Below are 17497 nucleotides of genomic sequence, written 5' to 3' on the forward strand. Positions count from 1 at the left end.
TTCTGGGTCTTCCAGCCCTGCTCGGGTCTTTTCCTCAATAACCTGTTACTTTAAGTAAGGCATTTCGGTTTCGGCCGTGGTCGGGCGGGTTTAGGGTAATTCAGTCGCTGTGTTTGATTGGCTCGGTCGGGCTCTTTCCCTCTCTCCCCCCCCCCCCCCCACCTCCACCAGTCCCTCCCTCCTTCCCTCCACAGTCCCTCCCTCTGCACCGGGGGCTGCGTCCAGTGTCAGGAGCTCCAGCCCAAGGCGCATGCTCCGCAGTCCCAGTCTCAGCCCCTGCTGCTGCCGCCGCTGTTCGGCTGCCTTGGCTGTGGCTGTCGGGGCTCAGTTTAATAAGGGAGAGAGGGAGAGAGAGAGGAGAGGAGGGAGGGAGAGAGAGAGGGAAAGAAAGAAGGGAAGAGAGACAGAGAGAGGGAGAGAGGGAGAGAGACAGGGATAGGGGAGGAGGGGAGGCAGAGAATGTCCGCCATCTACCCTCCTCTCCCGGGCGCACTCTCATTCATAGCAGCTTCTTCATGAGTTACAGCTGAGGAGGGGAGGGTGGGGGCGGGGGGAGTCGGGGTACCCAGAGCCCCCCAGCCAGCCTCCGGGCCCCCAGGCATGGCCAGCTCGGTAAGTACTCTCCAAACCCGACCTTCTCTCCCCTGCTTCGGCCCGCGCCGCCGCCGCTGCCCAGACCCGCTCCGGGCTCCCCATCGGAGGAGGCTGGTGCCCCCGAAATCCGCACTCCCCCCTCCACGCACGGCTCCAGCCTCCCCTCTGCGGCTGCACAAGCGCGCACCCCGCACACAGACGCGCGCGCACCCGAACACACACACACACACACACACACACACACACACACACACACACACACACACACACACACACACTCGCACACACAGACACACGCAGACACGGCGGAGGAGGCGGATAATAACTCAGCCATATTTCAGCAGCCGCCGCAGCAGCCGGGAGCAGTGGGCACAGGGCAGGGCGGACTCTCGGCGGTGGCGGCACCGGAGGCGGGCGCTGCAGGGGCCGCCAGGATGGTGCGTTCTCTCCGGCGTGTCTGTGACAGCCCCGGTGCTTGCACGCAACTTTAGCCCCGTGCATGTGCGTGTGTGGATGGATGGATGGATGTGTGTGTGTGTGTGTGTGTGTGTGTGTGTGTGTGCGCGCGCGGCGGAACCACGGTGGATCCCCTTACCCCGCCCTCCCGCCCCCGTCTTTCCTTTCCTGTCTTTTTTTTTACATTAATTTTGGGGGAGCCTGGGGTGGGGGGGAGGTCCTTGGGGTGCTCCTCAGAGTGTTTGCGGGGTTTATCTGGGCGGTTTTCTATTCCTGTACGGGGTTCACGGCAACAGGGCACGCTACCTTTTATGCGTAATGTTTGTTTTGGGGAGGGGTGGGTGGCAGGGCACGTTAAGTTATTAATGCACTGGCGTGTTGTGTGCTTTGTGTGTGTGTGTGTGTGTGTGTGTGTGTGTGTGTGTGTGTGTGTGGGACGACGTCTTATATTTGCTGTCCACGAGTCCTGCAATAAAAAGCACTGGAGTTTGTGACTTGCCCACTAGCAAAAGATGCCTACAGTTTAAATTCTGCCTGGCACTGCGCTGCACATGCATGCCTGCATGCATGTATTCTCTCAACACATAGATACACAAAGATACACACAAAGACTTCATAGGATTGTTCCTTTTGCGGGGTTCCCCAACCCCAGTTCTTCGCTGCCACCTGGCCTTATATTGTCTGAGAACGGATCTCGTGTTGTTTTCTAATTGTATTTAATTTGATTCCAGTGTGTCTTGTTGTTAGGTGTCCTCCTCCTCTTCTTCCTCCCTTCCCTCCTCTCCATTGGGGGTAACATTCCGTTACAATTGGAGCTCTTCTGGAGTGTAGCTGACCTGCTCTCACCTTACTGGGTGTATGTGAAAGCCATGCAGCGTGTGTGTGTATCTATTTGTGTGTGTACGCCTGTGAAACGTGGGTGTGAAGAATACTATCTTCTTTTGTGTGTATCCCAAAGCAAACCAAAACCAAACCAGCAGAATCCCAACTGGAACACCCTCCTTTCCCCATCATTCCTGACCGTTTCTCTCTTTCCTCCTTTGCTTTCTCAGTGTGCTGTTCAGGTGAAGCTGGAGCTAGGGCATCGAGCCCAGGTTAGGAAGAAGCCCACCGTGGAGGGTTTTACCCACGATTGGATGGTGTTTGTTCGCGGACCCGAGCACAGTAACATTCAGCACTTTGTGGAGAAAGTCGTCTTCCACTTGCATGAAAGCTTTCCTAGGCCAAAAAGAGGTAGGGGCTGAAATCAAAAGGGGGGAGGATGTGTTTTGGAAGAGTTGGCTGTCGAGGAGAGCCAGGGGGCAAACAATTGACTCTGCCAGTGGGCTCCTCTCCCCTCCTCCTTCCCTTCCTCCTTCCCTGTCCGTTTGCTGAGCTCTCAGGCCGGGGTTGGCTGCGGCTCCCAGCCCGGGCTCGGGCTTCGCAGAGATCACCGCCTGCAAAGGACCATCAGGTGTACAGTATTTTCTTTTCCGAAGCAAGAATTCGCCAGTCCTTTGGGGTTAGCAGCTCAGGCTGTGGATGGTACAGTCGTTAGAGAGTGGGGGTGGGGCTGCAGAGAATAAATGGCATTCGTGTTTCTCCTGAAAAAAAAAAAGAGTTTGATTTGCAGGATTTTAAAAGTTAAAAAATGCATCGTGAGTCTTGGTTTCCTGTTCAGGTATCCGTGTTCCTCGCACGTACCTTGGCTTTCTAGCACGCTGTTTGAAGGTTGCCACAGACTTCTTTTTTCTCCCTCTCTCTACTAGGTCTTTCCAGCCTTATCTTTATGTCTGAATAAAGGTTTAATCTTCCCTGCTCGTAGATGGCACTTGGTCCCGCCTAGAGACTGAGGGTTTTAAGCGGGTGGGGTCCCGGTGCTAGCTGTAGGGGAAGAGTTTGCCGTCTGAGGTGGTTTTGTGAAAATGTCTCAAGTTTCAGAAGGAACACACTTGCCTTTTGCTTTGAAGGCTTCACCACCTTATTTCCTTGACTTTTTTTTCTTAGTTTGCATAATCCTGCTAGTCTGTACTATTTCAAACGTTTTTCTGTGCAGGGCAAGGCAGTTTTCAAACAAGACAGTTTGTAATGTCACAGGATATTGGGAAAAGAGGTTTGAGTAACCTCAATTGCAGTTTCTTTCGCCCTCATGGAAGCTACTGTCTGGTTGTTTTAGTTGGATTAGTGAAGGTAACAGTACCACTACAATAAGGTGCTTTGTTTGTGAGCAAGTTTATTTATCTAAGTAGACACAATGGTTAGTAGTTATCTCCCATTTGATCTGTAATCTTTATTGGCATCTAGAACTCCTGCAGTTCCTTAGAACAACATCATAATAAATCCATTCTGCTTAGAGCTATGTGGGAATTATTGAACATACAGGCTGTGAATAAAGAAAGGAGAAATGCAGGGTCGAGGGTAGAGGTGGCAGAGGTTGTTTTGATGCGTTTTTTGTTTCCCAAGCTCAAGTGGTGAAGGGCTGTGTGGTGTTTTCTTTTGCTGACTTAGTTTGTAATACCCTTTTCAAATGGGAGAAGTTGAATTTGACAGGCTTTGTTTGATGATTAATAAATGAATTACATTTCTAGTACAAGGCATACGCCTTCCTAGTAGGAACTGTTTAGGTTGGATTTTGTATCCCAACTGTAACCAGAGAAATAATTATCCTTTAACTGAACCCTATTTTGTATCTCAAAGTCGTGATACTGAGTAGAGTGTCAGGTCTTAATTACTGTACAGGATTGGGTATGATGGCTCTTAGTATCTTTTCTTCTGGGGTTTGTTAGTCACTGCAGTGTTTTTAACAAAAGAAGCCATCTACCCCTGACACTCTTGGTACCCAAGGCTGCCATTATCTGACTGCTATTGACTTACGATGTTTAAAAAAAAATTCACAGTTTATTTAAAGAAATGTTTGATGTTTTGGGAGAAAGAGCCCAATTTTATTTTTGGCATAAAGTACAGCAATTGAGGTAACTCTTCATATACTGTGACAATGAACAGATTGGCATCCAGAAATTTCAAGATTAAGAATTGTTTTTCACATAGCTCCATCTCTGCTCTAGTGAGTGTGTGTGGTGTGTGACACTCTCCTTTTATTTCCTATACTTAATGATTTTTCTGTCTAGCCTGAGGGAACATGACTCTGCAGCCCAGACCTGGGAATTGTTGCTAGGTGTGGTGTGCTGCTTCTTTAATAGTAGGACAATTTCTGGTGTTTCAAGGGTGAGATGTGCAATTGTTGGTAGAATATACTTTTGTTTATTCGCAGGTGTGGGTAACTTTTATTTCTTTAAAAAAAAAAACCAACCATGTAAGCCATTGTTTTAAAATGTTTATTTTTTTGGATTTTTATTTGTGTATGTGTTTTCCATGAAGTGACAAGTGCTGGGAAAAGTGCCAGAGCCTGGGAGAGACCTTGTCATATTGTAATTACACATGACTCAGATGGCAAGAGAACATTTCTCTGTTCATTGGGAACAGTTGTAAGTTCAAGCAACACCAAACATGCCACTCATTCCTGTGACTGATTTCAGTTTATTGAAATAAGACAATTTCAAAATGACAACAATGATGATAGAACAGGCATACCAGAAATTTCTTAATTTGCTCCTGTTCTCTTAAGGTTCTGCATCACAGTGGCATGATAAAATCTTACTAATGAGGGGAATGCCAATCTGACTTAGTGAAAAGTCTGAACTTTGGATAGTTTTAAAAGAAATGTAGTTTAAAAAAAACCTTTCAAGTAATACATATTATAAAAATGAGTGTTAATAGATAATGCAAATCTAAAATTAACATTCATAATATGCTACATCTCAGATACATCTAAGTATCATTTATATCTATGTATCTGTATCATATGAATACATCCCATAAGGACACAGAAAGAATGAAATGCATGAGCTACAAGTTGATTTAGTCATTAATTTATTGTTTTGAAAAAACCTGCTGATTTTATAGTTTTGAAAGACCTGATTTCCTTTCATTTGAGAGTAATCTCCTGAGACTTTATAGAAGAAGAAATTACAGCACTTTGAACTTTTTACTTAATTGCAGTTACATATCCCTTTTTTGAGTTTTGATTTGGTGGGATTCAAATTAATGAAGTTTTACTCTTCCGCTAATATATGTGCAGGAGACCTGTATTTGAAAACTACTTACAGTCAGTTTATCTGTTAAAGCCCTAGATTTTGATTGAATGATGTTGCCTGGGACCTAGAGCATCTACTGTTAGGGAATTAGGCAGGTGGTACTGTCATAGTTGTAAAAAATAAAATAAAACCTCCATGCTTATTTATTTGAACTGGATGAATAACAACCTATTCTGACCATGTATAAAGCATATCCACGGTGCTTCCTGTTAAATATTAATGTCTTCATTTGTAGTAAGATGTGAATTTGAGTGAACTTTCTTTCTAATTATAGCTATTTCTAGCATTGCAATCTGTTCAGTTGACATTTATGATATTAAATCTGTGGCTTATTATTTTCTGTAAGCTAATTTGACTACTAGTATAATTTGATGGCTTTCCAGTTGAAGCCAGATTCTTTTCTGGAGGTGTAGCAGGGAGCCACAAAGTGAGTGGAAAGAGGGAGATAGAAAAGCATAAAACACAATAAATTTAAGCCTAGAAGTGCACTTTGATTTAGCATTCTCTAATCCTGACTTTAATCTTTAATGGTGAATTTATATGCTAAATCGTTTTGGCAAATTTTTACAAAGCAGCTGGGGTAGAGGGGGGAACATTTTAAGATGTTTGGCTTCATTCATGTTAGGAGTCCTAAGTAAGGTTTTCGAAAAAACTTTACTTGTAAGAAAGTAATCATCTATAATAGTCAGCATTTTGAAGTGAGAACTGTTGCTTTCCCGTGTACTATGTACCCGTGTACTATGTTATGGTGAAGATATGGTTTTGAATTGATTCACATATGTTGATCTTAATTCTGTCTTTGAAAATCATGTAATAGTCTTCCTTGTGGTCTGTAGGATTGAATCCATGTAATGCTGGTTTATTGCCTTCCTTTTCCCCCACCCCCCCATGAAAGGCTACTCACACAGAAAGAAGTCACCTCATCTCATTTTGTCTAGTATAATATTAAGGGTTTTATAGATGGAATCATCGACTCTCCTTTTGATAATCTTGCCATGTAAACAAGTATCATAGTGCACTTTATTTTTTGGGTGGTTGGAGAGAATTCTTCATGACCCTTGACCTTTTTTCCTCTAGCCATTTACTATTGTATTCATCCCTGTATATAGAGGTTTGTCAGTGTGAATTGGAATAATCGCCTTTCTGTGTTTACCTGTCAGTGTGTTATGGGGTAGAAACAGCTAGTGGAGGTAGGTAGAACCAGACAAGGAAACATCCTAGGGTTTAATCACGCCAAATATACAATTAGAAAGAAACTGTTTCATTTAAAAATTTCACTTCCATTCATTAAAGCATTAGAAATGTATCTGGTCTTTGAATCACAGTGCTTTGCATGGTCCTTTATAAAAGTTTTTTTTTTCCTATGTTGTGTTTTTATTTGCATTATTTACAAACTTCTTATCTATTTGAATTATGTCCATCTCCCCACCAACCGTGTGTCATGTAGAATGAAAGACCCATTCTCTACTTGACATTCTTAGAATTGTCAAAATTATTTAAAATGATAGTTACCTTGCAGGCTGAACTTCATTTATTCCTTTCTAACTCACATCATACTACCTGAGTGCTTTATTTTTAATTTTATCTACTACTGTGTGTTCTAAATTATTTAGTGTCCTTTCTGCTTCATGTTACTGATGCCTTAAGTTATAGGGGAGAATCGTTTGACTAAAAGTTGCTGAAGAGAAGTGGATGATTGTATATTTTCCAAAGAAAGTGATCTATTGTGATCTATGAAGTGATCTATAGTGTCTATTATGTTGTTTTCTTCATAGTCCTCATATAGTTTTAAACCTAAGTTGTGGATGTAAAATAAATTTTTATGCTAGATCCTATGACAAAGAAAAATAAGGATACCAGTACCAATTTAAACCATAGCTTGACATATAGTATATGAAATTCTAAAACATCTTTGAATCTTGTTTTGCTTCTTACTAGTGAAGTGACCTTAGGCAAGTCACTTAACCTTGATGCTCTTTATTGTCTATCCTAGCTGACCTTTAAAGTAGCCTCTTGTTCTAATTCTATGATCCTTTGGTCCTGTGAACTAGAAGAAAATTTACTTCTTATTACTAGAAATAATGTAATGTTTCCTTCATCCTCCCAATATAAGCTATTAAAATTTAAAAATTTTTTAAAAGAACATCAAGGACTTCCAAGATCTTGCATTTGTTCACAGTGTTATTATGAGCATAGTGTTATTCAGTCCACAAATGTCTATTGAATGTGTAAATTGTATAAGGTATTGTGCGGTTGCTGTGTGTGCTCTACAAAGGAGTGTAGACAGGGCACTAACTCTGAAGATTATACCTTGTATTTGGAATGGCAGTAACTGCATCAAATATTCAAGCTCACAAAAAACATCAGGTAGCACATGTGCAAGCACTGCTGAAAAATATTCAGACATATGGAGTAGGAAATAACCTGAAAGAATAATTAGGACCTTTGTGAGAAGATAGTAGAAGTAAAACAGAAAATAGTGATCTATGCCCTTGATTTTCTTTGTACTCTTTCCTGCTTACTCATACCTCAATCCCTTGTCTTATGCTCCATCCCCCGTCTCTGGTTTGAAGTTCTGCCTATGGATGAAGAGCATGCTGTGTGTGTGTGTATCTGTGTGTGTCTCTAAAATAGTTGAAATGACTTTTCATGAGCTCTTTCCTGGTCATCCCAGCTGCTTGTCTCACGCCCTCAAATTACTTTGTATAAACTTTGTATGTATTTTGTACTCAAGTGTGCATATTGTTTCCCTGACAGAAAGTAAACTCCTTGATGAGAAGAGATTTTTTTTCTTTTTTACCCTTTGTATCCTCAACCCAGGACTTGGTACATAATGGGGTGCATAATAAATACTTGATTGATTGCTTGGTAGGTGTATCATTGCAGCCCCAAATCAAACTCTGAAAAAAATGCTCTATTTTTTCCCAACAGTTTGAAAATTGTAAAATTTATTTTTAAGTTATTTTCAGAGGTGAGAAAGGAAAGAAAATGTCAATTTATGGCATTGTGAATGCTTAAACTGTTTGGTTGAAAAAAACCCAACCTTTAAACATTCTCCAAAATCACACTCCAGGAATATACCACCTAATGTAACTGGTTTGATGGGAAGCCTAAACAACCTTGTAGTTAGAGTTGTCTAAGAGAAGAACATGAATGATGACCAACTGAACTCTGGGGTTCATATAATATACAATAACAATGTTACTGTGAAAAAGATGTTCCCCAAGGTCTGTTCCAGGTTTAATTCATAAGATTTATGATTTAAAAGATGTTGATAAGGGTAACCTGATGTTGATGAGGGTAACCTAATGTTGTACTAATTTCTGCTTGTTATCTTGTAAGGTGTTGGTTGTGTTGAAGTAGCAGAGAAGCATTTTGGTCAAGGGGAGGAGAAATCCAGCTCTGTACTTGTTTCACTTTACTTTCCTTCTTTATCTTGATTTTAACATGAATATTGAAACCTACAGTGTTACCTTTGTAAGTATCATTTTTCAATTGCTTAAAAAACTGCCTATGATAAGTATGTAGCACTATTTTTATGGCTTGCCACTTCAGTTAAATCAACTTTTCATTCCTAGTTAGCTATCTATTACTTTTATTCTGATTTTCTTGGAAGAAAAGACCTACCACTAACTCACTAATGGACCTTGTGCCACTTAGACACATTCTGTCTCTTGGTCTCATCTATAAAATGAGAATGTTGGGTAATGAATTTTAAGGTCCCTTCCACCTGTGGGTCTCGGTTTCTATGAAAGATTATTTGTGTGCTTCAGTCATCTGTTGATGTTTTTGATGTGGGTTTTCAAAGAAAAAGACTGGAATTTATGTGAATTAGTGGGTTTTTAACTGTTAGTAACCAGTACAGAATCCATTTGGGCATAAAATTAAATGAACTGGAATTTTCAGGTTGTAACTCCTTCATTGATGTCATGAACTTAAAAAAAAATCTGAGGTCTTTTCATGCTTAATGTTTACACACAGAATAACAAAATCAGAATCTTAAGAGTTAGAAGGAACTCAGAGGCTATGTAATTGAAGTTTCTAAATAAAGCAAGAATACCTTTTGTAGTATATTCAACAAATGATCTTTCAACCTTTTTTTTTTTTTTTGCTTGTTGGATCCATTTGTTGAGTCTAATTAGAATTATAACCAAATGTGTGTATGTACGTATACGTGTGTGTATACATATATATGTGTGTATACATGCATACACATGTATTTCATTACTGAAATTGTTTTTCCGTCTTGAAGTGGAAATTTAATATAATCTTATCAAAACGATTACTTTTTCAAAATTCTTTAAATCTTGAAGGAAAAGATAGTCTTTGCATCAACTATTTGTTTTTGTAGGATTGGTAGTCCTTTTATGAGGGATATTACTTAGCTGTTTTTCTTCCCTAAAGGTAGAATACATTATGAATTTTTTCTTAAAGTACAAATAGCAGCAGTAAATTTTAGGGGTAATTTATACCTTGTCCATTACTGTCTGTAGACGTTAATTTAGATGACATTATACCTTTTAATCTATCCAGTACCTCTCTTTTTAACTGTCTGATTATGCTAGATGGCCATTAGCTTTGAATATTTAAAAACACAGCCTTATTGTGGGCTTTTCAAAAAATTCAATCTTACCCCCCCCAAAAAAAATATTTCATTAATGTGAGTTGCTGAATAATGAAAGCCTTCTTTGTTTTGGGGAAAAAAACCTATTTTACTAAAGTTTTCCCTTGCTTTTGATTTCTCCCTTCCTGATGTATTACTAGCAGCTGTTTTAAGGTGACTGCTCATGAAGATAAGAGAGTTGGCTATTGGGATTTGGTTGTTTTTAGTGAGGTAGGGAACTTTAAAAAACAGACATGGTCAGATTCTGTGTTTACCCTTTAGATATTTTGACTATTGGTTTCTTTTTTTTGGCTTTTCCTTGAATACATGGGAGCAAACAAAGTTGACTTGTACACTACATTAAAAGATGTAATGACTTGGTATAGCATCAGAATCAAAGCCCTACCTCTGTGCCGTTTAGAGGTGGAAAAGATGAAGTTATCTATATCTTGTTAGAAATGCCTTCTAGACCGTCTGGGATCTAAATTATAACATAGTTCTGTTGTTATCTTAGAAATGTTGTTCTCCCCCACTTTAAAAAAAATGATTGTTGCATGTAATTTTTTAGTTATTTTTTTTGCTGTGTATATTTTAAAGGATGGCACTGTAAGCCAGGAAAAAAAGCTGCTTTTATATTTTGGAGAGGCAGAAAAATAGGGTAGCATTGCTGATCTGATTTTTAGTCTTTTTGCCTACCTCCCATCATCCACAATGCAATTATTTATTATATAACAGACTAAAGCTCAGTTCCTTCTATATTCCTAGCAGTTGACTGCACAATGTGTAAACAAACTCAATGTGAAATTTATAGGAAAGATCTTGGCTACCAAGGGACCATTTTTCTAAATGTGTTAAAGCTTAATTAACAGCTGTTGATCTTGCATTTCTGCCCTTCCTGCAGACCCATTTGCTTTTGTGGATTTTAAAAATTAGGTAAAATTTTATAGATGTAGGAATTTTGCTTATTTTAGATTAAATGAAAAATAGTTTTTAAAGACAGAGAAGAGATTTCTTGCTGTGATGCAATAAAGTAGATTTGTCTAGATTTCCTAGATCAATAGGACTGTGCTTTGTGAATTATATTTATTTTCATTTCTAAAGTCAACAGCCTGGGATATGAAAAAGTTAACTGTGTTTTACTAGTTGGTTACTGATATGATTTGTTTTAAAAATGGTGTTCTGCGTTTTCTAATAACCAGAGCATTCACTTTTTAATTATCTGTTGGTAATGCTTTGGAAGGAGGTGACTACTTAGAAAACTCTAGCACCCAAACCTCATTTTAGTCAGTAAATTACATCTACATCAACCTTTCTTAAAAGCTTTCACCAAGTTTAATTGATTAATTAAAATTTCACCTGTTCCACATATCAACAGTGAAATAAATAGGAGAAAAATTGGTAGCAGCGAGGAGAAGTGGAAATAAAAGACATGGAGAACCTCTAAATTACATGCTCTTCATTAATTAAAATTGACTCTCTTCTCGTTGTACTGGTATGAATTATGCCATCCATCACCCCATACTTTGCAGGATTTGCATTTGCATTTCTGTAACTGGAGCCTCGAATTTGTGTTATCTTTTAAAGTTAGAACTGCCCCTGTAATCTCTAAGCACTTGAAAATCTCAGATTTTTCTGTTCCCTGGATATTTATTTCAGAATTCTAATGAAAATTGCTTAAACAATATGTTCTGCTGTTCACTTGCAAAGTACTCATGTGCTGTTTAAAATATATTTTTTATCCAATTGTTCAATGATTGTAGTTGGTTTTAAGGCATGTTATTTACTAAACAAAAAAGCTACTTTCTGTCTGCCTGAAATATCTGGAATGTCTTGACAGGAATCTTAAATTCATTTACTTGAAACATGACTGTGAGAAAGTTAAAAAGAAATTTCCTAGATTGAACATCAGGAAATAAGAATCTTTCCCTTTGTTTTTGGCCATGACATTATATATGTTAATGTATATGATTTTCTTATAAGTTTTTTATTTTTTAAGAAATTGGTCACTTGATTTTTGTAAACTTGATTTAGAATATTCTGCTGAAATTTCTTTGATTGGGATTGTTAATCTTCATGTAATTTTTTATATATCCAGTTTGGTCCCTTTGAAGGTGTGTTGTATGTTGAGTGGAGTTGCACTGTTAGAAATACATACATGAATTTTTGTGGTAGATTGTCTTAATATTGCAGTAAAAGTAATTATATTACATATATTATATATTTTAATTATATTACATATGTTAAATATTATATTAATTATATTCTTAACAAGGACATGAGCAATACATAGGAACTTCATCTCTGAGAAGCTTTTTAACATTTGATGTATTGTAAATAAAACCATCTTTGAATATTTTCCTGAAATACTTCATAGCACATAAGTGTTTGATAATTATAATTAATTTTTAAAAGGAAAAATATCTACTGTTGTGTATATGGTATAATTATCTTCCTTATCCTGTAATTGGAATGCTATAGCATCAAAAAAATGCTAAAGTTCCCAAGATATGGTTAATTTGAGTGCAGTTGTAACTTTAAAAGCCTATGTACTGAAGGGCAGTTGATCTAAGGAGTTTAGTGCTGGCTGTAGAAGTCTGGAAGGCCTGGGCTCAAGTCCCTCAGGCACATATTGGCCCTGTGACCTGGAGGAAGTCACTTAACCACTGAGCGCTATGGATGGCTCTCAGAAGGGCAGAATTTGCAAAGAAGATGCTGAGCTACATGGATAGAAGGAGTTTCCCCTAAACCAATGAAATCACAGGTGTTTAGCCCTTCTCCCCCACTTCTATCTAAAAAATTTTAGACTTAATATTTGGTTCATATTGCTTATTGGATTTTAATGAGTTTTTTTGATATGTGTGTTATTTTATTTTTTCAGTTGTCTTTAGAAGGAAATTTTTGTAGAATTTCTAACTTTATAAATTTACTGGAAAGAAATTTTGCACAGCACAAGTTACTAATACAGGATGAATGGCACCTGTGTTCTCAATCCAGAGACTTCCCTGTCCCATGTGGTTTGCCTTTGCTGTCATGTAGTTTAGATCCTGAAAGGGTGGAGACTGCTTCTTGAGATTTGGGTGACTAGTTACCAGTAACATTCATTTTGATTGGTTCTTGTGTATTTACTTTTTGGCTATAAGAAGGTGCTTTTATTGGGTGAAATTGTGCTTATGATTTTGTTTCTCATGGATGGGTGTTTTAGGTTAATGCTGACGACATTTAAACATGTAATTTTGAGAAAGCACTTATCAACCAAAAGCCATTGCAAGTATAATCAACTGCAGGAGGGGAAAAATAGTCTCTATTGTTGGAGAGTTTAAGCATTGAGTTTACAGAGGATACTTTAATGTTAAGCGCATGGTTTAAGTAGTTACTTGGTTTATGAGGTAGATGAACAAACAACTATTTTCATAATGAAAAAAGAATTTTCCATTTTATTCAGTGACTATGATAAAGCAGGTGGGATAAATTTACCTTAAACACAGTAAAATTAAATATTATGTTCATGGAGTGACTGGATTAGATGAACTCTAAGATCCTTTCCAATTTTAAAGTCAGTGATTTATTCTAGATTTCAGTGATCTATGGAAAACTACCCTTTTCCTACTTATGGGTTTAAAACCATGTGAACTATAATGTTGGCTACAGACTGAAATAGTGAAAATAGTAATAATTTTAGGAGAGTAGGTATAATATCATTAGAGGAAAATCTTAAATTGTACTTTGGAAGTCTGATTGAATACATATACTAAATATGTTTTCCAAAATTTACCCCACACTGGGATTTGTCTTTGGTCATCTCTTGATTATTTAAATTAAAATGGCAAATGAAGTTCTTTTTGCTACCAGTTACAGACAGCAGCATTATACTCAGTGGCTACTGAAAGGATGATCACTATTATATGATGTTTCTTTTCCTTTGGTGTGACTTCTAAATTGTAGGTTCATTAGTTAATCAGCAGTTTATTAAGTTGGTTTTTCATTCTCTGAGAGAACTATATTTGAATGGGGATAAAACAAAGGATCTCTGTCTGGATCTCTGTTATGACATCGTGAGTTGATCTCCTTAATTTTTAGTTGATTGTTTTTAGTGTAGCATTTACTAATATGTAAAGCTTCAGATTCAGGGATGAAGCAACAAGAATGGTAAAAATGTTACGATACTGTAACAAAACTTAACGTGTTGGATTCCGAAAACAGGAATACTTCTCTAGAGTACAGCTGAGTCTTCAAAGTTTGTGGCAAATGTAAACATTGTATGTAGAAGACTGTTAGTATAGAAACAGATGCAAAATTATGGGAACAACCATAGATGTGCGAGTTTATACAGACACTCAAAACAAGAATTGTTTAAGTACCAAGTCTATGTGTGTATACGTACATAGGAGTATGTTTGTATGTATAATGGAAGCATATTTCCTAATGAGAAGCGGTGTGCAGGACAAGGTGTTCTGTACTTATAGACTTGGAAATAAATTAAAGCTTTCTTTACATTTTTGTAAGAAAGACATTATTTTTCCTTTGGCATGCTTAAAAACTAAAGGGCAAGTAATCCAAAAAGAATAATCTTGAAATTCAATAGCAAGAAAGCTACTTGACATTGTGGGCTGGAGGCCAGCAAACAGGGCTTTCTTTGAGTGTGGGCCATAGGCAGGCCTAGAATTTAAAGAGACAGGGTACCACCCTAAACGAGAAAAGTATCCGGTATTATTTGCTTACTTAGAAGAAAAAAAAATCAGTTTTAAAAGTTTTCTCTAGACAATCTTTGTTGGATAAGCTTTTTAAGTATTGGGAGTCACTGGGGGGAATTTTCCTAACTCTTACATCCCTAATAATCTTCTTTTTTTTGTCAAGTTGAGTACAATGTAGAATTTATTAAAGAGCATAAAATACTTTTCAAATAAGGAAACTTTATAACTAATAATGTATAGTTTTATATAGGCTCTTCTGAAATCTGGTCTGCACTATCATTCAGTTTAAGAAGAAAAAAAGTCTTCAAATGTGCTGTTTTGTTCTGTGTCCATACTTTTGTTCAATAAGAATTTTTATGTGCCTACTATGTTCCTCAGGGATAATCTTTCTGTAAAATAGTTTTTTTTCCCAAAGATTTGAATAACTTACCCTCCAAATTCTCTCTAACTAGGTCATCATTTCCCATTTGTCTTGAATCTCCATGGGGACAGAACCAAAGCCTTCTTGCTGGCCATGTGCTGTGAGAACTAGGACTTGTGTGTAATTTAAGATTAGGCACTAGTTAAATTTGTGCACAAAATATGCAGTTGACAGTTTAGCATAATTTAATTTCCTTCACTTTTTTTTTTTAAAGCAAAATCATTTCAGTGACATGACAGTAAAAGAACTATGGAGTAACTCCTCAAAGCCAAAGGGTATTAACCCTGAATTTGAAATCTAGTTTTAAATGCAGATTATGTATGTGGTAAAGCTTTCTATTTGGTGAGATTTCAATGACTATTGACTAGATGCATACTGTGTTTCATTTAAATATAATTTAAACTAATCATAAATGTAAATCATTTAGATTATGGTTTTCATGTTCCTCCCTTTAGTTTTTCATCATTAAAAAAACTAAAGAGAAAAAAATTAAATCAAAAAAACTTTAAATTGGTTAAAGAAAAGAAAATTTCCTAAATATTTGTGTTTTCCTACTTTAAGGCATAACTTAAACCATATTCTTAAACACTTGAGATAGTGTTGAAAGTATAGGCTTAGTCACATAGACTTCCTCAGATCCCAATACATGTGCATGGCACATAATAGGACTTTATAGTAGCTTTACTTGAGTAGAATCATGTTATATTAATATTTTTTTTAGCAATATGACAATATGATTGACTGTATTGGAAACCCATCCTGACCAAAAAGAAGTTGAGAGAGTTAGAATCTTTCTGACTCTGAAAACATTTAGTTTAAAACTAATTTTTTGGGGGCGAGGTATTGTTCTAGCACGGATCTTGTCATGAGTTAAATGGGAAAGATACACAACTAAGAGTCTTTATCTTTTGGTGCTTTGATTATCTTGCCTCCTATTTGCGTGATTTTTCTCCCCTACTCACTGTCCTTTTTCAATCTTATTATTCAGAAAATTAAGGTTAATAATTTACACTGTAATAGAATGGAGACATTTTCTATTTATTTGTCCTTTTCAATTAACTATTGCTTCTTACCTATAGGATCTTAATAGATACTAGAATCAGTGTGATGATTTACTGTTTTTGTTATTTAAAAGCAACAAAAAACTTATTACTAACTTTAAGCAGAAAATTGGAATCTTAGAGGGAATTCAATTGAGTTCATTTAAAGATTTTGGTATTTGAATTTTGGGAACTACCCAAAGTGAGATGATTTCTGTAGCTTTCCATATGAATTCTGGCAAAGACCTGTGGTTTATTAATTGGTGTATAGCAATGAGTAAATGTATGTGCCTTTATTTTTTAGTCTAATTCTATTTCTTAGACAGCTAAAAAGTTTCTCCATAGCTAGCAGTTTTTGCAAGTGGGTTTTAATAATGCAGAATGTTAAATATCTGGTCTTTATCTTGTGTGGTGGGCACCCCAGCAGTCAAGAAGTGACTCTGGAGACTGTACAAATGAATAAAAGTTAATAGCAGAAATTAGATTGTCAAATAAATAGGCTAGCTGTGGAATAATTTTGTTTGCATTATCCACTCAATTGGCAAAAAATTAAATGAAAATGATCTGGTTACTAAAGACTAGCACTGTATTAGATGAACTTTTGATATAGTTAAAGGCAAAGTTAAATAGCTGCTATGGATTTTGTCAGTACTTTTGCAAAATTTGTTTGACTCTGTTAGTTTTAGATGCTATCGTCTCTATTTTTATAGAGATATTTACTGGGTTAGATAGGAATCTTTCCATGATAACGATTTGCAGGAAGTGATCTAACAGAAAGTGAGTAACTTGAATATCTCTTTGTGACTCTAAACCTTGGAATGTGACAGTTTCATAAATTTTTATTTTTATAAGTGCTGATATTTCCAAACATCCATTTAAGATAGAAAGTTACTGTGGAGATTTGTTTGATAACTCTCTGAAGATATTTGCATGATTATAAAAATAATTTCATGAATAGCCTTGACAACTGGCTATTTAAACATACTAGCTATCTTTACAATTTAAGAGTGTAGAGGAAATACTAATCTTTTGACTTAAAAATTTAGTTGAGTATGAGTCTACAATTAATTAAACAGAGATCATCTACTTTGAAAAACTGATGCAGTTTTTTTGGCATAATGCAAGTTTTCCCTATTAACCCAAGTTTAGTGAGCAACAAAATCTTTTCTTTTGAAGACTGTACAAGATGAGATTCTCGAATTCACAACTTTTTGATTATATTGGTGTGTTGGCCTCAAGGCTTCAGTCACTATTGAAAATTTCTGTTTCCTTGTTTGAAAATAATACTGCTTTAACATTATATCTGGCCTTGGAGAAGTTGTATGAAAACTACTGAAGTAAATTACAAGTGGTTAAGACTTTCATGCAGTCAAGATGCTGAAGATAAATTCTAGTGTTTTAAAGAGAAAATTCAACGTCATTTTGCCTAAAAGTTTAGTAGTTTATTCATTAATCTAAAATAACTGGCTTATAAATACTTTATCAGTGATAAAACTGCTCAGCATGTAAAATGAGGAGTAGAAGGGCACAAAGGCTTATTGCAAATTAAGGGCACAATG

The 17497-nt window shown here is 36.9% G+C and overlaps 1 protein-coding gene across 8 annotated transcripts in view; it reads left to right on the plus strand.

Annotated features, from left to right (window-relative positions):
• Positions 1-210: 210 nt before the first annotated feature.
• The window catches only part of MLLT3 (MLLT3 super elongation complex subunit), a 319195-nt gene continuing 301908 nt past the window's right edge, over positions 211-17497 (plus strand). For 3 of the 8 annotated variants that reach the window (XM_072596671.1, XM_072596673.1, XM_072596672.1), the window contains exons 1-2: positions 211-612; positions 2103-2283. In XM_072596671.1, coding sequence (XP_072452772.1) covers positions 601-612; positions 2103-2283 — 193 coding nt within the window. In that variant the 5' untranslated portion in view covers positions 211-600. Of the gene's footprint in view, positions 613-758; positions 1032-1768; positions 1907-2102; positions 2284-17497 lie in introns of those variants that run through there. The other 5 variants (XM_072596676.1, XM_072596678.1, XM_072596675.1 and 2 more) reach the window with 5 other exon arrangements.

This window comes from Notamacropus eugenii, chromosome 3 (assembly GCF_028372415.1).
Source record: "Notamacropus eugenii isolate mMacEug1 chromosome 3, mMacEug1.pri_v2, whole genome shotgun sequence".
NCBI lineage: Eukaryota > Metazoa > Chordata > Mammalia > Diprotodontia > Macropodidae > Notamacropus > Notamacropus eugenii.